General features: G+C 63.0%; 1 protein-coding gene across 4 annotated transcripts in view; it reads right to left on the bottom strand.

The window, feature by feature from the left end:
• The window catches only part of CASZ1 (castor zinc finger 1), a 145,382-nt gene that overhangs the window by 1,710 nt on the left and 124,478 nt on the right, over positions 1-19,194 (bottom strand). For all 4 annotated transcript variants that reach the window (XM_036256575.1, XM_036256577.1, XM_036256576.1 and 1 more), the window contains 15 exons: positions 18,184-19,018; positions 16,870-16,938; positions 15,310-15,400; positions 14,437-14,601; positions 13,360-13,532; positions 12,326-13,167; positions 9,955-10,090; positions 9,661-9,724; positions 8,321-8,475; positions 8,088-8,210; positions 6,947-7,285; positions 5,270-5,468; positions 4,414-4,585; positions 2,506-2,657; positions 2,211-2,352 (listed from right to left, as the gene is read on the bottom strand). In XM_036256575.1, coding sequence (XP_036112468.1) covers positions 2,211-2,352; positions 2,506-2,657; positions 4,414-4,585; positions 5,270-5,468; positions 6,947-7,285; positions 8,088-8,210; positions 8,321-8,475; positions 9,661-9,724; positions 9,955-10,090; positions 12,326-13,167; positions 13,360-13,532; positions 14,437-14,601; positions 15,310-15,400; positions 16,870-16,938; positions 18,184-19,018 — 3,657 coding nt within the window. The remainder of the gene's footprint in view (positions 1-2,210; positions 2,353-2,505; positions 2,658-4,413; positions 4,586-5,269; positions 5,469-6,946; positions 7,286-8,087; positions 8,211-8,320; positions 8,476-9,660; positions 9,725-9,954; positions 10,091-12,325; positions 13,168-13,359; positions 13,533-14,436; positions 14,602-15,309; positions 15,401-16,869; positions 16,939-18,183; positions 19,019-19,194) is intronic.

The raw sequence follows: 19,194 nt of genomic DNA, 5'->3' as shown, positions 1-19,194 counted from the left end.
CGCAGTGAGCTGGGAGAGGACAGTTCTGCTGGGAGCTGGGATTGGAGCAGGAGCTCAGGCAGGGGGTGAGTGCCTATCAGTGCCCCGCCCCCCCCGCCCCAGCTGCCTCCCTGGACTCTGAGTCCCCATTGCCAGAGCTGTCCAATCGACTGGTTGTGCTTGTCACACCTTCCTGGGAAGCACAGCGACCCTTAGAGCTGCAGGGTGAGGGGAGACCAGCCCTGGGCTTCATGGTCCCACACCTGGCACTCCCTGCCCCACACCCCAGGAAGAACAGAGAAGCCCTCAGGCCTGGCCCTACCAGGAAGGGGGTGGGCATCGTCTAGGCTCTTCCCATGTGGCTGACCTGCCTGGAGTGGCAGCCTCCATGGCACCACCCTACCGCACTGCCCATTTGAGACTCAGACACGCACTCTTAGCAGGTGAAGAGAAACCAAGGACTGCAATGAGGGAGTCCCTGGCAGGGGGCATGGGACCCAGGTGGCTGAGCAGTGGCTGCTTTGGGTCTGAGGTCACAGATCTCCATCTGCTTATGCCAACAACGGAGCTTTCCATGTGCTGAATTCCACAAGAGGGGACCCCGGCCCTGCTCTCTGCCGTACTCCTGGGCCTGGTACAGTGCCTGGCACTCAGGCAGAATGTGAGGCAAGACTGAAGGGGAGGAGAGGCAGAGCCAGATGACGACACCATGGACGGGGAGGGCACAGACGGGGCGGGAGGCACCCCTGCCATGGAGCTCTGCCTGGGGCCTGGGCCGCAGACTCTCCCTCTTCCTGCTTGGCTCTGGGACCGGGGTGGGCAGGGGGGGTTAAGGCAGCTGGCAGGACCCTCTGAATCCGGGCAGGTCCCAGGCACCAGCAACCTTCCCAAGAACACCTTCTGCCTCCCTTGTGCCAGGTCCCAGGTGAACTCCCAAGAGCAGAAGGGGGGGCTCTGCCTGGCTGCAGGAAGCTGGGGGTGGGGCAGGCACCCATCTTGGGGCTCTGGCCAGTTGCTGAGATGGGGCAAATCCCAGGGGACCCTGGGCGACATTCTGGCCTGCCCAGAAGCTAAGCAGAAGCGGAGCAGAGCAGACCTCGGATGAGAGACCAGGCTCTCTGGTGTCGAGGGTGCTGGGCTGTGAGGGGCAGAGGGTGCCCCTGTCCTCGGCCAAGCGGGCCACCGAGAAAGGTCAGGTCCTGAGCCCCGGCCTCGAGGGTCGGCGGGGGGGACAGACGCTGGTGAGAAGGCACGTGTGAGTTACCTGCAGCATCCTGAACTAGGGGGACGTCACTTTTTACTGGAGTTGGAGTGGCAGTGACGGGCGGGAAGCTGGGCGGGCTGCTGACGGGGTGGGTCAGGCCCCGGGCGGCTCCGAGAGTGGCACTGAGCAGAGAGTATGAGAGACAGGGTGGAGAAAAGAGGCATGGGAGCGGGGGGAGGGGTGCCCGGAGCACGGCCGGGGAGAAGGAGGGGGTCAGTGGGGGCTGTGGAGCCACGCGGGCAGCCTGGTCACCGGCAGCAGCAGGAGGAGGAAGAGGAGGAGGAGGAGGAGCCGGGCAGCCTGGAGAGGGTGGAGAAAAGCAGAAAAAAAAAAAAAGAAGAAACAAACAAAAAAGAACCAAAATGAGAAACCCAATGGTAGAAGCAAGTATGACATGAAAACATGTGGACAGATGAGGAGCAGAGAGGTGCACAGAGAAGAGAGGGGAGGAGGGGCGGGGACAGAACGGGAGGGGCAGTGCGCAGAGCGGCCACGGGCTTGGCGAGGCCTGCGGCAGAGCCCTGCCTGGGGGGACCCTGCTCTAGGGCCCAAGGACCATGCTGGGGACAACGGCAGAAAGGCCAGAGGAGGTGCCAGGGCTGGGTGGGGCGGCCTGCCGGGCCCTGGGCACCCACAGGCCTGGCACTGGCGGGGGCTGTGCTGCTCTATTCCGTAGCTCAGAGCGGACCAGCCGGGTCCCTGCTGGAAGCGGACCCCGGGGCAGAGTGTGCTGGGCAGGATGACAGGAGGTGGCCACAATGACCCACGTCCCAAACCGGCTGGCTCTGCTGCACACTGGCCTGTCTTCCTTGGAGGCCACGTACCATGAACCTCCTGTCCTAAAATGGGCTCGGCAGTGGTGGCCTTGGGAGGAGGCGCCTGACCTAGGCTGGGAGCTCCCAGGCCCCTCTGCTCCTCCCTGGCCGGCCCCTCACCCGCTGTCCCCTTGTCCCCTGGCCGCGCTCACCTGCTGCTGTGCTCTCGTTGCCCACAGGGGTGCTGGAGCAGCTTCTGTCCATGGTGGACGACTCCGAGGACACGGCGCCTGGGCTGCAGCCCGTGTAATCCATGTACTCATCTGTCTCCGTGTCCATCAGGCTCGGGGGGCCCTGAAAGGAAGCGGGGGCCCTGAGGAAGCTGGGCTGTGGGTTGTGCTGCCCACAGGGGGCAGGCTGTTGACTCAGGTGGCAGAGCCCACCGCCCGGAAGCAGGAATGGGACCCTGGTTGGGGGAGGGGCAGCCTGCCTGGGCGGGGCTCTCACCTGGGAGGGGGGCACTCGATCGAAGTTCTTCCCCAGCATCCTGCGCATGTGCTTCCGGGCGTGGGAGGTCATCTGGTGCTTGAGGAGGAAGGAGAACTGGCAGCCCTCTCGGATGCAGTGGAAGTGGCTGTTCACCTGGTTGTACTTGCAGCCTGTGGACACAGCCCTCGGCCGTGAGCCCCCAGCCGGCCGCAGCTGGGCACCTGCTCCGTGTTGGCACTGTTCTGGGCACGGGGGAGTGGGCAACGAGGCCCGCGCTTCTGGGGAAAGGGCCCTTTCCGGGGGTGGCATTCCCAGGAGGGCTTGGACCCCACCCCACCCCCTCCCAGGAAGTCCCAGGCCACCTGGCTGCCCAAAGCCTGGGCCCTGCAGCCTAGCACAGGCATGTGGCAATGGCAGGCTGGCCCCCAAGCCCTGCCCCAAACGCGGAGAGGTCCGCGGGATCCAGGGCAAGGGACCCTGCTGACCCGTCCACTACGTCAGCCACATCTCCCCTGCCCCCAGACCTTGTTTAGATGGCTGCAGGCCGGTGGCCCTCTGCCCTGCCCCCTCCCACCTCTGCTTTGCTTTGGGCTGAGAACAAACAGAACAGGCGGGATTGAAACAGTATCAGCGAAGGGCAGGTGAAGGCCTGTCGGTTGCCATGGCACCTGAGCTGGCCAGGTGTCTTATATCATCTCCCAGCTTTGTTTGGCCCCAGCTACCACCCAAAACACCCAAAGTTGAGTAAATAACAGCAACTACAGAATATCCTGACACCTGTAAACTGAGCCCAAGAACAGCATAGGCCACCGTTGTTGACATCTGTTGCCATGGTTACCAACCCTCTCCCAGGCCGTGAATTCTTCTTGAATGAATACTTGAAGGAAAGGCTTGTTCCTTGTCTTTTCTGGCAGTTGACTGTGAGTGTCTCGGCCTGCCCCTATGGAAGGGCCTGGGCTGCCCCACGGCCCTGCTGCCATGACCCCCGGAGGCACAACAGGGCTCACCTACCCTGCAGGCGTCTCTGCCCAGCCTGCCCTCCACCACCTGCCCTCCAGGCTCCAGTCCCTTCCTGGGCAGGTTCTTGCCCACACCTGCGGGCCTGTGAACACGAGGCTCCATCCTGAGGCAGGAGGGTAGGCTCTGTCCTGCTGCCCGCTGGGCCTGGAGGCCCCTCCCCACAGCCATCCCCAGGGCACGCTCTGGGAGGCTCTGTTCTGGGGCTCGCTTCCCCGCTGGGGGCCAGCTCTCGGCCGCAGAGTTAACACGAGGCATCTGCTGCCGAGCTCGGGGCCATGTGTGCCTCCTCTCCTCAGCCCCATGGCCACTGTCCTCTGGGCCACCCCAAGTCAGAGAGGCTCTGGGCTTAGCTCGCCATGTACCTGCTTGTCCCACAAGGTCCCCAGCACTGAGCACAGAGCCTGCCACAGAGGATGACAAAGCACCTTAGCTGCCACCCCAGACCTCCTGCAGCGGCAGAGTCGGCACAGCTCCTGAACAAGCGCCTGCTGAATGAATGGATGAACCACCGGGCAGGCCGCGGCTCCCTGGACAGACGCTCGCAGGGAAGGCCGTGGGAGGGGACCCTAGGGCACCACTCCGGGAGCGCCTAGCGCTCACCGGGAAGCTCTCTTGAAAACAAAAGGAAAGGGAACCAAGTCTAGGCCTGGACACCCCGATGAAGCCCCACGCATTTCACTGGGTGGGTGCAGTGCACCCCCTTTTCATGGGCCCTTGGGATTTGACTGTTTTCCTAGTTTGACCATGCCTGGCTTGTGATATCTGTGACAGTTTTAACAAAGCATGGAACCTGATGTGCGGGGGCAGGAGACAGGCGCGGAGAGAGGTGACCGTGGCCACCAGGGCCTCGGGGCCAGAGCCAGGGGCCTCTCACCCGCTGCAGGGCCCTGCCCCCGCCTTCCGTACCTAGCCGGCCGCACTCCTCACGCTTGGTGAAGTACTTGAACCCGTTGGCTGCCCGCCGCTCCGCTTTCTCGTGCTTCTTCAAGTGCCACGGCAGCTTGGTGGTGATGTTGGTCACAAAGTAGCAGCCGGTCCGGAGACAGTGGTAGTGCCCACGCATCCGGAACTCGCAGTGCTGCAGGGAGGAGCAGGAGGGTCAGGACCAGGTAGGCACATTCCAGGAGTCCCGCCTGCCCCAGGCCTCTGCATGTGTGTTGCCCGTGCTCAGAATCAGAAAACACGATCCGGTGAAGACTACTGTGTTAAAAAGCAGTAGTGTGTCCCTTTTGTCATCTGACTAGAACATCCTACCTGGTCTTGGTGCAACCCATCTCTAGGTCCACGCTCACAGCAGACATCACTAATCTATCCCAGCACTTCTCGTCTGCCTAGATCTTGGTCCAGACTCCTCCCTGTGCTCCCCACAAAGTGGGTAGGATTTTATGATGAATTTGACCTGCCCTTCCTATCTGGGCACAGACAGCTCAACCTCGTTATGTGTGCAGTGTGCCTATTTTAAAATCTAGGCCTTTGGGGAAAGGGAGCCTGGCTAGTTCCAGGACGCAGAATGATGCCAAGGGCACAGTGGCTCCCCTGAGGGTTAGGATAAAACGACAGACCTCACCAACTGAGCACCAATCTGAACCCCTGACCAAGGCCGCCAGGGCCCTGGGGCAGACAGCATCCTTCCCAGAGTCTGGAGGAGCCAATTCGAAGAGGGCGTGAGAAAGAGACTCTGCCAGGAGGAGCTGGTCCAGGGGCCTGTGCCTCCCTGCCCCCTGCACCGCCCTGCTCTGCCCCGCCCCCCGCCAGCGCTGACCTGGTTGGGACAGAGGCACTGCAGGGAGTAGTAAGCAAACTGGTCTCGCACGTTCACCAGGTTGTTGTTGGGGTTGATGTGGTCCAGGCAGTGGGACTCGGCCTTGCCGGAGGTTTTGCAGACGTACTTGCAGTTCCCAAAGAGACAGTGGAAGTGGAACTTGTTGGCATACTTGCAGTCCGTCGCGAGGCAAGGATCGCTGGAATGAAACCACAGCCCAGAAGGTCATTGGCATTCCCGGTACCCTCCCCGCCAGTGTCCTGACACTTGCTTGCCTTGGGGTTCTGCTCCCAGTGGTGCAATCAAGAGGAATGGCCCCTGGGCTGCCCTCCTGCTCAACAGGATGATTCAGCCTGCGGAGACTACAGATCCCAGCATGCATTCTTGCCTTCTTTTTGGAGCTCTGAAGGTGTATAAGGGACTACAGTATGCAGGCTGCCCAGAGCATTGCATGCTGGGACACGTAGTTTCCATGGCCACGCCTCAGGATTGTAGATAAGGATGTCTGCAGTAACTTCTTGGATATGAAAATGAGCAATGGTGCTGCCAGCCCTGGCGGGAGGCCAGCGAGGCCTGGCTGTTATGGCACCGGCAAGGCCTTGGTGTGGCTGGCTGGCAGGGTGCAGATGGGTGGACAGCCCTACCAGGAAACTGCTACCACGGGCCTGGCCAGTGGGAATGTGTGCCTGGTGTCAGGTCCTGCTGAGGTTCAAACCGCTGGGGCTCCCAGGGTCAGCTGGGGGCGTGGGGCACCCACCCACTCACAGAACCTCATAAGCCAGCTGCGTGATGGGGCTGGCAGGGGCAGGGGGAATGTTGGGCCAGCCCATGAGGGGCGGCCCTGCCCCAGAGCCCTGCCTCCGGGGCTGCAGACGGGCATGGAGGGGGCTGCGCTCAGCCTCCTGCTCTGGCTGCAACGCGGCTGCTCCCGCCTCGACCCAGGTGGGGACCCTGACCAAGTCTGGACAACTAAGAGGGCTGCCCTTCAGGAGGTGACAGAGGAAAGGGGGGCTAGGGAGGGATGGAGAGGAGTGCAGGTCCCCTTCCAGGCTGTGAGCCCGGCCCCGGGTGCTCAGAGAGGGAGGACAGCTGCCACTCAGGTGGTGTGTGTTCACGTCCAATTTATTACTTTTATTGAGAACAGGAAGCCGCACACATAATCATACAGAGTCACCGTTCTCGCCGCGAGTAGCCACCACCATCCAGTGAGGAAGGTCCCTTCCAAACCCCTGAGAGCTCAGACCATTGTGCAGGTGGATGTGGGCCTGGAGGGGGCCTAGCCCCCTCCCCCCAACCCATGGCTTTGCTTGCCCTGCAGAGACTCAGCCATGGTGTGAGCCAGAGACCAACAGGTGGCCTGGAGGGACAGGCAGCCGTCCTCGCGGCGAGGACCACCACTCCCGGCCACCTACGTTGGTCCTTGCAGCGTCACCACTGGCGCACTGGAAAGTGGCCCCTACCACCAGCGTCTCCCCCGGCCACCTGCTCTGGGAACAGGCAGTGAGGTCAGAGCAGCAGCATCTTTGGCTAGAAGGACACTGCCTGGTGACCGTGTCCCAGAAGGCTGAGGACAGCCAGGGCTAACTGCAGGCTGGGCGGCGCCTCGCGCGGTCCTTGCTAGCACCTACTCCCGAACACGCAGGGCACACGGGACTCCCGGCTCATCGAGGGACTCACTTCTCCTGGAACTGGAGGAATCCGGGTTTGACCTGGGGCTTGGCGTTTTCTAGAGAAGTCGTGGCCAAGGGTGAAGTGGGCAGGTGAGGCACTGACGTTGGAATCTGAGGCATCTGGGGTATGGTGGAAGCCAGCTGCTTCCAGGCGAGCAGGGTGGGGGTGGAGGGCACAGCGGCCAGGCTGGGAGTGGGTCCCTCCAGAGAGGAAGCCACAGCGGTGGTGACGGGAGGCGCCGGAGGGGACGAGGGGGCCAGGGGAGGTTTGGTCTCCGCAGCCGAGGCCGGGAAGGGGGCCTCTGTGCTCCCTTTCACGGCTCCTCCCTCTGTCCGGAAGTGGAAGCTGCAAGAGGCAGAACGGGGGTCTCAGGAGGCGGCGGAGAGGGCCCGGCGCAGGTCCGCCTCTCCCTGCTGCCCAGGCCTGGCTGGGGCCCTGCCTGTCTGCCTCAGGGGCCTGTTCCCAGTGCCAGGACCACCAGCAGCGAAGGACTGAGAGAGCTGTGTCCTCCGATCCCGAACCCCGGCTCCTGGTCCTGGCCTAACTGCCCCACACGGAGGGGCTGTGGACAGCAGGTCCTGGCTCACGGGGCCCATCCTTCCAGAACCTGCTTCAAAGTCTGAAGGTGGGCTCGGCATCTGAAGTCGGCTCTTTGCAGACCAGCAGCTGGGCCTGCCCGGAGCTCGGGGCACTGCTGATCTGGTTTACATGTTCATAAGTTCTGGGTTCAACTGCAACAGGCGCTGGGCTTGCCGCTTTTCGGCTCAGTGGGTTTCACAAATTAATTTCATTATTTTTAGGTCAAAGAGAATCTACAAATGCCATGTTTGGGCTTGGAAAGGCCTTCCCGAGGCCCCGCCTGGGCAGAGCTGGGTCTGCAGGGAGCACTTGTGCAGGGCTGACGGCCACACTGGGCCTGGGGGAGCTCAGAGGACTGGGGGGGGCCGAGCCCACGAACAGGTGGGGAGCGGGCCTGCTTTCGGCAGCACCGGCCGAGAAACCGGCTCAGCTCCCGGTCTGGTGGGAAGCGCACGGCTCTTGCTCCGGAGGCACGAGGGGCTGTGCAGTCCCGGCCGCACCCAGCCGGAACCAAGCATGGGTAAATGGGGCCACCTTTAAATGGGCCCCTTCGAGGACCCCAACTCACTTGGCATGCTTGATGGCCCCGTCCAGGGTGCTGAAAAGCGCTCCACACTCCTCCACCACGCAGTGGAAGTGGGCCTTGTGAAGGAAGTCACACTGGGCGTCGCAGAAGTCCTTGGTACCAAACCTGGCCAGGGAGCCGGCTGGTTAGAGGAGACCCCGGGCTCTGGCGAGGCGCCAGCCACCAGGACAGGCGGGCCGGCCCCCTCCCCCTGGCGCTCCCAGCCAGCCCCTCACCTGCGAAGGTACAGCTTCCAGGGCTCTGACAGCTTCTCCTGAGCCAGCGCCTTCGCGGCCTTGCCCAGGAAGGGTGAGGCCTCCCCGGCGGGGCTCCCCTCTGCTTCCGTCTTGATGTTCAACAGGCTGCCGAGGTTGGGGTTGCCCTGAGACATCTGCAAGGAGACGGGGCCATGCTTGGTGTGGGGGGGCCAGCAGTGGCTCTGGGCCCTGGGCCCTCTCACCCGACCGAGCACAGCAGAGCTGAGACAGGGAGGGGGCTGCCCCGTCGGCTCTGGCGGTGCAGGAGCCCCCTGGATGGACGCTGCCCGGCCTCCTGCACACAGGCCCCGAGCTGCTCGGTGCCATCACTCACGTGAGCCGAGACTCGCGGCTCGGGGCACACGCCAGCCCAGCTTTGCCCAGACTTCGAGGCTCCCTGGTTATTTTCCTGCCAGGTTTTCAAAAGAAGGGCAAGAGGAGGAGGGACGGGGGACCCTAGGATTCCTTGAGAGCAAGAGAAGACACACAAAGGGGCAGAGAGGGAGGGAGGGAGGCTCCTGGGGTCAGACGGAGACAGCTGGATGCTGCCGGGCAAGCAGGGAGGCAGGGACGAGGGGCTGCAGGGGCAGTGACCTGAGAAGGGGACAGAGGAGCACAGAGCCGGCAGGAGGGGAGGCAGAGGTACCAGGTGCAGGGCGGAGGGCGGAGGGCAGAGGGCAGCGGGAGGCTCCTTCCTGCCAAGGGCCGGGCCCGGGCTCCCACCCGCGAGGTCTGGCCCAGGCCCCGCTCCCTCCTCAGCAGTCACTTGTGCTCAGTAACCAAATTAATCTTGCTGTAGTCAAATTTATCATGTGGAGGGGGAAAATATATTTGATATGATGTATAATTTACAAAGACCCTGCATTATTTAAAATAAATATTCCGGAGCGACCTCTGCGGAAGGCGTCCGAGACCATTACTCAACCCGAAAAGTGGAAATTGATGCTTTGCTCCCACTTTGGTCCCCCACCCCCACCCCTCTTTAAACAAACAAAAAATATATAAAATAAATAAATACAATTAATAACGCGCAGTGAAAGAAGTTGGAGGGCTCGGGAGAAGCTCCGGAGCCCTCCATCTGAGGGGGAAAAAAGGGTGTCAGAGGCTGGAATATATTTCTTCAGCCAGTTCATTAAATTAATTTGTAAGCAGTGGCTCTGAAATTATATCCGATGAAAAATGGCCTCAAAATTTAAATGGTACAAACTCATCTTATTAGAGGCAAAACATTAAAAAACAAACACATCTCCCCCACCCCCCAACACAGCTTTAATTTCTCTGGGTGGGGGAATGGGAGGCGTGTGATGGATGGTTCTTACCTTATTCATAAGCGAGGATAAAAGAGATGAATTTGCCGGGACTGCGTGGCCATTTGATTCATTACTGGAACACACAAACCAAGGGGCTTTAGCGCAGGCGTCCGTGGGCCTGAGCCGGGCCCCGTCCCTCCCAGCCCAGCCCTGGGGTCCGGCCAGCCTGCTACATCTGCCTGGGGGGAGATGACCCCTTGGCAGGGGGGCTCGGCCCTGGCCCCTGTGGGCGTCTGGCTCTGAGGGTGCTGTACCCTGAGCCTCCTGCAGGGGGCAGAGTGGGAGGCCCCGGCCTCGCCTCACCTGGGCTCCTTCACAGTCAGGTCTAAACTGCGGTCCTGGGAGGCCTCGTGGGAACCTGGGGCGCCAGCGATCTCACCGGGCTCCTGCTTCACCGGGGCTGGGGGGAACCTGGCAGGGGTGGCCTGCTGCCCATTGCCTACGTGGGAGGGGAGGGAAGATGTGTTAGAGGGGTTGAGGGCTTCCTATGGGCACGCACCAGAACCCCCCAAGGGGAGGGCAGTCGGCCAGGTGGGCTGGGGCCCCTGGGGAGCCCTGGCTGCTGGTCAGCGATTCTCCCCACTGACATGATGGCCTGTGATGCTTACTCCTGTGTGGCAATTCTTCAAGTGATAATTATTGCAAAATTATGTCAAAGTTGTCCAGGCTCAGGGCCTCCTGGAGGAGAAGGGCGGGAGGCTGGGGAGGGGGCTGGGCGGGCGTGGGGGCCCTTCGTTTTCTCCACTGACTGTCACAGTCAATTTGTGGGGCTGCCGCTTAGGCTTTTATTAAAGACTCTGTTAACGCTGAGGGAAAGTGGCAGATCTAGACTGGGAGCTGCGTCCCCTCCGCAGGTCCCCTTCCCCCTGTTGCCGGGGCGACAGCCCTGCCTTCCACTGAGCATGCCTAGGAGGGGCATCTGCTGGGTCAGGGCTATGGAAGCTGACAGCCAATCAGAGCGGTTCAAACTGTGTGACCTCGCCCGTCAAGCTGTCCAGGACGGTCCGAGGCCGGGCGGGGCCGGGCGGGTGGGAGCTGTGGGGTGGGCGTGGGGGAGGCCGGCAGGGTGGGCCGAGGACTTGGGAGTCCGAGCAGAGCAGGGGCGGAAGAAGTTGCTGACAGGAACGTGTCCAAGGAGCCTCTCTCCATCATCCCCCAGGGACTGAAATGTTAATCTGCCCCCAGGCGCTGCAGCTGACAGAGAGCTGCTTCACAGACAGCAAGTGGCATTTTATTAAAAATAAAGGAAGATGAGCCCTCTTCCTCTTTGCTCGACCTTTCTTTTGGGGAAAGGAGAGTTTTCTATTGAAAGGAAGTACTTGACAGTCTGGCCACTGAGCCTAGGGTGGCCTTGGCGGGGCCCCACCCCAGCTGGCAGGCACCTGACCAGAGGGGCGTGGCCCTGCGCAGACCCCATGCCCCTCCCAGGAATGTAAGGTGAGTCACTCCAAGCTGCCAGCTGAGCGCGTCCCACTGGGGAAGGATCGTTTCAGAACTCAGAGTGTCGACATTCCGGCAGCTCTCCAAAGTCACTTGCCCAAGGTCCCCAGGGAAAGAGGGCCCAGCCCCGTCAGGCACTGGTGGCCCTCTGGGAGTCCAGGCCACGGGCCCTCAGTCCTGGCTGGTTTCAGGACAGTCTTGCAAGGAAGCAGGGCGCATGAGCTCAGGGGCCAGACTGCTGGGGTCCGAGTCTCAACTTGACCACCTTCTAGCTATGTGCCTGGGGCCAGACTAGCCCACACCGGTCCACCAGCTCCACAAGGCGGGGCTTCTGTCTGTCTTCTTCCCCACCACGTCCCCAGCACCCGTTCGGTGCCTGGCCCTTGGCTAGCGCCAGTGGTTGTCGGATGAATGAGTGAATGAAGTGAGCCACATCCCAGACCTGAGCCGATCTGCTCAAGGATTTGACTAATGCTAAGTGCCCGGAGGTGGGAAAACGGGAGAGGAGTGAGGGAAACAGAAAAGCCAGAAAATTCCAGGGAAACAGTTCTAAAAGAGCAGAAAACTTGAGAGAGAGGAGGATCACCCTCCTGGAGAGTCATCGGTGGGGACAGAGCTGTGCCTGGCTCCCTGGCTCACACATGGGAGCCAACAGTGTGGCAAAAATGAAAGAAATTGCAGTGAATCCAGTTCCCTGGTCACACTGGCCACGTGTAAGCCGTCGGCAGCCACACGGGACCCGTGGCTGCCATGCGGGACAGTGCAGAAGAGAACGTTTCTGTTGCTACAGAAAGTCCGCTGCACAGGACGCACTGAGGCAGGGCCTGGGAAGGGCGTCCTCGGCCTGGAGGGCTGTGCAGGCACGAACGTCCCTGCTGGACTCACGTCCCCTGCACATCCCCTGGACGAAATCCTAGGGAAAACGGGCTCTGGGACTGCTCCCATCAGGGCTGCACGGTGACCGGGCAGAGGAGACCAGGGTAGGGGGCAGCTGGCAGGTGCCTGGGACACACAGGCTCCCACGAGGCCAGGATTATTGCCCCACTGCACAGATGCGGAGACAGAAGCAAGAGCTGCCTGGGGTGGGCAGGTCAGAATGAGGAGCCCCAACAGGAAATAAACAGGATGGAGGCAGAGACAAGGCAAAGAGGAGGGTCTGAGGGGCGACTGGGGTGTAGGGAGTAGGGCGATGGGTCTGAGGGGTGCTTTCCTGGGCAGGGCCCAGCCTGCTCACCTGGGTCAAAGGTGGCAGAGGGCTTGAGGGCGGCCGCGGCCAGCCTGGCCATCATGGGCGAGATGAGGCCCTTGCTCGCAGAGATCCTCTCCATGATGGAGGCGGGGGGCACCGAGACAGAGGTGGCAACCGCGGGGGCTGAGTCACCAGCTCCCGAGGCGGCCAGAGAGGGCGTGTCAGGGGTTGCTGAGGCTGCTGCCCCAGATGACATGGCACCCATGAGACTGGGGGTGCCCACCGGCAGGGAGGCACTCCCCCTGCCCGGAAGGATGGGGAAGTAGGAGGCGGCGGTGGGCAGGCCCGGGTTGGAGAGGGCCAGCGCCAGGGGGATGGAGCCGGGCAGGCCCTGGGCCAGCAGCCCGGAGATCTTGCTGTTGGGGGCCTTGGTGGCGCCGGGCACGGCCTCGGGGGCGGCGGTGGCAGCAGCCAGGGAGGCGGAGGACTGCTGGCTGGTGGGGGAGGCGCTCAGGCTGGAGTTCTTGCTGCTCAGGGCGGAGAAGTCCACCAGGTCGTCGTTGCTGGACTCCTCCTGCTCCGCGTCCTTGGCGCCCAGCAGCGCGGGCGGCAGCCCCAGGGCGCCCGAGGAGCGCACGTGCCTGCGCTCGTGCTTGCGCTTGTGCGAGGTCATCTGGCTGGTGGAGGTGAAGGTGAAGCCGCAGCCGGGGCGGATGCAGTGGAAGTGGTTGGTGGCCTTGCTGTACACGCAGCCCTCGTACTTGCATTCCTCGTACTTGTAGAACTTCTTGAAGCCGTCCTTGGCGTAGGCGTCGTCCTTGATGTGGTAGCTCTTGTGCTTCTCGATGTCACACTTGTTCTTGAAGGTGAACGTGCAGCCAGGGCGCCTGAAAGGGACGTCAGGGGCCTGTCACAGGGCCTGGTGGGCCCAGAGAGGCCTGCCCGGCTCCCACCCGAGCCCAAGCTGGACACGGAGGTGGAGCCTCTGAGCCGCCCTCTGCCCGTCCCAGCTCCTGGAGGACGCGGGGCCCCAGCCGGCCGGGCCGGGTCCCGCCTGGCTCCCCGGCAGCGGGCCGCACCTGCAGTGGAAGTGTGTGGTCTTCTGCCCGTAGAACTGGCAGTCGGCCGTGCCACAGTCCTCGGTGGCTCGGAAGCGCTGGAAGCCATCGTTGATGAGCTGGGTGTTCTTCTTGTGGAAGTTCTCGTGCGTCATCACGTCCGACGTGCTCGTGTAGACCTTGTTGCAGCCCACCTGCAGGGCCCAGAACGCGGTCAGGGGGCGAGGCCAGGCACCCCGGGCCAGGCCAGGGAGGTGGCTCCGGTGGACGCAGCTGGAGCTCGGGGCCTCGGGCCTCTGACCACCCTGCTCGGGGAGCTCCCGCCCCGCCCCCGTCCAGATGGGGTGACGGAGCAGGTTAACGGAAGAACCACAGTGGAGAACGTCCAAGGAGCTCTCAGGCCCCCAGGGCCTGGCCCTGCCTGTGCTCAGGGCCGAGTTGTCTTCAGGGACCCAGGACACCCCCCGGCATAGGCGTGGGAGGCCCTTCCGTTAGAAGGTGGGTCTGGAGTCCCAGTCTGTGGCTGTGCCTCTAATGCCCCCAGGGGTGGGCAGGGCTGGACCCCGGGGCCTGGTGGTCACCTTCAGCCCCGGGACTGCTCAGTGGATGGTTCCCGGCACAGGGCCTTCCCCACCCCGCCCGGCTGGGCCAGGCAGGCAGCGTTGCCATATTGAGTAAAACCCGGTGGAATCCGCACTCGTGAAGGCTGGGCTGTGCCAGTGTCTGCACCATCTCAGAGCCCAGAGCGCGAGCCCCCCTCTCCGCCTGGCCCAGGTTGTTCCACCGGGGCCATAACAACCCCTGACAAACACCGGGGGAGGCACGACGGCTGCTATTTGCGACCCGAAGTCGCTCCCCCTGGACCTGACACCTTGAAAAAGCCCAGACTCTGCATGGCATTAGAGCGAAGAATTAAACAAAAACCGCCTCAGGAACCATTTGCAATGCTGCTCTTGGTGTTAAAGCCTGAAAAATGTCGGTCTGTATAAACAGCTCGCTGAATTTCACCCGCACCAAGTATGGCCATGGGGCAGGCCCCGCCCTGGCCGAGCCGAGCCCCCAGGACTCCCGGCCCTCCTCCCTGCGGGGGCGGGGCACCTGCATGCAGTGGTAGTGGGTGCTCTTCCCGTTGAGGTGGCAGCCGTGGTAGTACACGCTGCAGTCGTCCAGTGGGCTGAAGCGCATGAAGCCGTGCTGCAGCGAGTTGTCCCGCTTCTTGTGCATGTTGTAGTGCCGGATCACGTCCTGCTTACTGGTGAACCTCTGCCGGGAGAGGGCCGGGTTGGCAGGAGCCCGGCCGCCAGCTGCTGGCCCCGGGCCCTCAGGTCTCCCTATCCATAGCCCTGCTTGGGGTCGAGGCAGCCCAGACCGCCCCAGGGAGGCCAGCACACCTTGGAGGGAACAGTTCCAAGGGCTCCAGAACCACAGACCCCCCTGACCTCCCCCAGGCTCCCGAGAGCCATGCCCGGAGCAGAGAGGGCGAACTGGACCGAGCCTTTACAGTAGGGGCTCTGATGGAAGCATTTTGCCCAGTGCCCCCTGGGGGCTGTGCCAGGCCAGGCTCCCGGGGAGGGGCAGCCCGGTGCAGACTGCCCACTCCCATCACCCTCACTGGCTCCGCACTCACCAGCGGGCGGCTCTGAACACACGTGACCACCTGTCTGAACCTCAGTGGTATCGTCACACAACAGGGCAGTGACACCAGCCTCCCTAGGGCACTGGGAGGACCGATGCAAAGGGACGAGGCTGCCTGGCCGTCCTTGGTGCGAGGCAGACCCAGGGAGTGGTAAAGCAAATCACCACCAGGACCAGATGGCCCCAGGCCCCGCTAGACGCCTTGTGGGCAGGAGCCTGGGAACGCGGACGGCTTGTCTGCTCCCCAAGTTCAGGCAGCCCAGGCAGACGGAGCTGGCATGCCAGCCCGGAGGCTGCGGGCGCGGGCGCGGGCGCGGGCGGGCGCCGAGGCATTACCTGGTAGTTGCACTCGGGGTCGAGGCAGTGGTAGTGCTCGCGGTACTGGTAGGCGCAGTGGATGTGGCCGCAGTGCTGGCTGCCCGAGAACCTGCAGAGACGAGGGGCAGGCTCAGACCTCCGGAGGCCAGTCCCAGGGAGGACTCTGCCGGGGGTCTCGGCCTGCGCAGCCGCGGGGCGTCTATGTTGATGCCCCAGAGAAGTGCCCTGGGCCCTGTGGGAGGCTCCCCAGAGGTGGTATGCTGGGGTGCAGTGGCAGAAGCCCGAGAAGGCCGACGATGACGGAGCCCATCAGGAAGCCTGGAGCCACTGACCTGCAGACCCGTCCCTCTGCCCTGGGAGTGAGGGCCAGGGAAGGCGCAGAGAGAGGCCTGGCACCAAAGTGGGGAGGAAGGACCTAGGGCAAGCCAGAGTCAGAGCAGAGATGGGGAAGAGACCTGGACGGGAAGGAAGGGAGGGTGAAGGCAGGGGCCCCATGGTGACCCACTGCCTCATGTGCAGCTGCTGGGGACCCTGGCTGAGCCAGCCCGGGCTCTGCCGCGGAGACGGCGCTCTGTCCTGGGCTTTCCTGACGCGCGAAACAGTGCAGAGTGATGCATTTTTAAAGCACAGCATCTGTTTGGTTCCCGAGGCAGGGAGCTCTTTCTCCAGCCAACTCTGTAGCCAGGAGCCAGCTGCCTGGCCGCTGCCCACCTCCCAGAAAAGCCCGTGTGCCTTCTCCAGGCCTGGGCTCAGGGTGTGGCTCAGCCTCGGGGACGCCACCCGGGGAGAGCACGCCATGACAACCGCGGAGAAGGTGGCAGGCTCAGCCCGCCTGCCGGGCCAGGATGGCGGGAGACTGCGGGAGAGCGAGAGGGAACCCCCTTGTAAGGGGGAGAACCACTTGCAAATAAATATTTAAGCTGAAGCTGCCAAAAGGGCCATCTGCTGAGGCACTAATAATAATGATAATAATAATAAAGAGAGCAGAGCAAAGCTGAAAGACAGGGACAGGGGGTGGAGACAGAGCGGGACGAAGAACCTGGAAGATCAGCAGAAAGACGGCTGCCGGGCACGGCCCCTGCCGTGTGCCGCCCCATCAGGTGCTGGCAGCCAGGGGCCTGGTTTGGGGGCATCTGTGGAGGTGAAGTCCTTTACCTGCCAATCCTGCGGCCTTGAGGCTTAAAGGGGCAGGTCTGGAGTCAGGTGGTGAGGTCAGGCCTGGCCTGGGGAGCACACTGAGGCCACATCCCCGTCTCATTCCGGCCGGTTCCACAGTGGCCCACACCCCAGGGCCCCGTGTGAGCTTGGAGGGGCCTGCACTCACCTGTGGCCGGGCCCTGCCATGTACCCGTCCTGCCTGGGGTACAAGCTGCTGGGGGGGGCATCACCCCAAGGGGTCGGGGCCTCTGGCATGGGGAGGGGGCAGTCCCTCGGGGAGTGTGGGGCAGGAGTGTGTGGGAATGCGGAGGCAGCAGGCGCCTTGGCACTACTGGCCATTGGACACGTGGTCCCACAGTCCCCAGGCATCCCTGGTGCCCCCACCTTCTCTCCATGGCGGTCCCCTCCCCGGGGGCCTACCTGGCAATATATTTCTGGTAAATGTTTACGTCTTCGGTGACAGCTGGCTTATCTGTGGGCAATCCGTTCCTGGCGAGAGACACAGGGCACAGCCGATTAGCGGACAGGGGGTGGCCTCATGCCCCAGGAGCGTCTGGGGGCAGCTCCCTGCCCTGGGCCCTGGCCCTTCTCTCCCTCGCGGTGCTGTTGAGGCGCTCAGGGTGGGACTGGGCGAGTCTGAGGGCAGAAGCCTGGCAGAGGTTCAGTGAGCTCAACTCCAGCAAGAAGACTAGCTGGTAGGGCTGGAGGGCTCCACCCTGGGCACAGGCCTGGCCTGGTCTAACTGGGCAGAAGCCTTGAGAGTGGGGGCCCGGCCCCCCTTGCACACTGGGCGTCAGGAAGCTGCAGGCTGAGGAGGGGTACCAGGCGTCCCTGGGAAGACCCAGGGGATGGCCAAAGCGGCACCAAGCAAGTGTTGCTCAGTGGTCAGAACGCCTCCCCCACCAGAGGGCGGCCCTCGGTCTGCTCCCAGGTTTGTGGCCCCATCCCCGGGGCAGAGGGTCTCATGCGGCCCCGCACGATCTGTGAACAATCATTTTACCATCGCCCGGGGCAATGAGTTCCAACTTTTTTCATCTCATGGCACACATAAACTAGCTACCAAAATTCTGCGGCACACCAAAAAATATATTATTTTGCTGATCTGACAAAAAAAAAAAAGGTGTAATTCTGACTCATTCACACTGGATAGCTATTGAGTGGTGGCTGCTGTCATTTTTTAGAGCTGACAACCAAAGGGAAAGAGGTCCTGCCCTCGCGCCGTCTAAGAACCCCTGCGGCGCCCTGGCTGGGAGCACTGGCGGGCTTAGCGCTGAGGGTGCCGCCCAGCTCCCCGCCTCTCTGGCTGCCTCCCCACGGCCCAGACTCCACCCAGGAGCCGTGGTCCCCGGCTCGGACTCCAGAAACCCCGACCCAGAACAGGGCCTTCCCAGCCACCATGGCCTCTGCTTGGCCCCGGTGGGGGCAGGGAGAGCAAACGGGGTGACAGGGGCCTGGTGTGTGTCAGCGGATGAGCACATGCACAGGATACCCAGTGTGCGAGACGTGTGTATACAGCAAGATGTGTAGGGTGTGGGTCCATGAACTGGGTCTGAGCACTCACACACGGAGGGACAAGTGTGCATGGACGTGAGTGGAAGCACGGGCGTGAGAATCTGAGTGTGTATCGGTGTGGGCGCACAGGGGTGTGCACAGGGTGCGTGTCCACAAACACGAGCCTCACAGGCAGGGAATGGCCTCAGCTCGGGCTGGCGGCGGGGGCGGGGCGTGCCTTACTTGACAGTGGAGACGGTCCCCGTGGTGATGGAGTCCGTTTTGGAGAAGGTCGACTTCAGGTACTCGGGAGTGTTGAAGGGCAGGGAGGCAGGCGGCTCAGGCCCTGGCCCAGCGGCACTGGGAGCACTGGGCACGCTGGCAAGGGGAGCAGGAGCCAGGCTGGGAGTGGGTGGGACCTTGGCAGGGCCCGGCTTCTGGATGGCCCGGACGTCGTACTTGGAGGGGCGCCCCACCTTGCCTGTCTTGAAGGCGATGGCCCCGCCCATGTCAGGGCTGCCCTCCCCGGGTTTGAAGAGGTGCAGGTACTTGACGTTCTCCAGGTCGTACTTGGATGGCTTCTTGTAGGTGCTCCCGTTCTGGGGCCGCAGGTTCTCGCCCGTCTTCAGCTTCTGGATGAAGAAGTCGTACTTGGAGGCCCGGGCCACCAGGCCCTGCATGGGCACGCTGCTGTGTGAGGGCAGCGGGAGGATGGTGGCCTTGGTCTCCAGGTGCGCCGTGCTGCTGGGCAGCCGCAGGCCCGGCAGGGGGCCCATGGCCTCCTTGCCGGCTCGCTCCTCGGCCTTGGCGCCGTGGGCCGGCCAGGAGAGCTGCTCGCCCGCCTTCAGCTTTCGGATGTACTCCTCGTACTTGGAGAAGCGCGCCCGCTTGCTGAGGGCGTCCTCCGAGGTGGGCAGCACGGAGGAGGTGGCTGCCTCGGGGGCGGGGCCCGCATGCAGCTTCTCGAAGCTGATCTTCCTGGCCAGCTCGTCCCTCGTGTTCTGGTCGTCGTAGCCGAACATGCCGAGGAACTCGGTCATGGTGGAGGCCGCATAGTCCCGCAGCGAGGAGGCCTCTCCTACGGCAGAGAGCACGGCGGTCACCTCTGGGAGGGAGCAGGGGAGCCAAGGCTGGGAGCCCCCCAGCGTATGAGCCCCCACCTAGAGGGGAGGGGCCCAGCCTGGGGAGGGGGCGGAGCGGGACATGATCTATGGACATTTGGCTCACTTGTTAGGTTTTACGACTCTTAAATTA

Source organism: Molossus molossus, unplaced genomic scaffold, assembly GCF_014108415.1.
Source record: "Molossus molossus isolate mMolMol1 unplaced genomic scaffold, mMolMol1.p scaffold_m16_p_12, whole genome shotgun sequence".
NCBI lineage: Eukaryota > Metazoa > Chordata > Mammalia > Chiroptera > Molossidae > Molossus > Molossus molossus.
The sequence above is the reverse complement of the archived record's forward strand: the minus strand, read 5'-3'. Positions and strand labels throughout refer to the sequence as shown.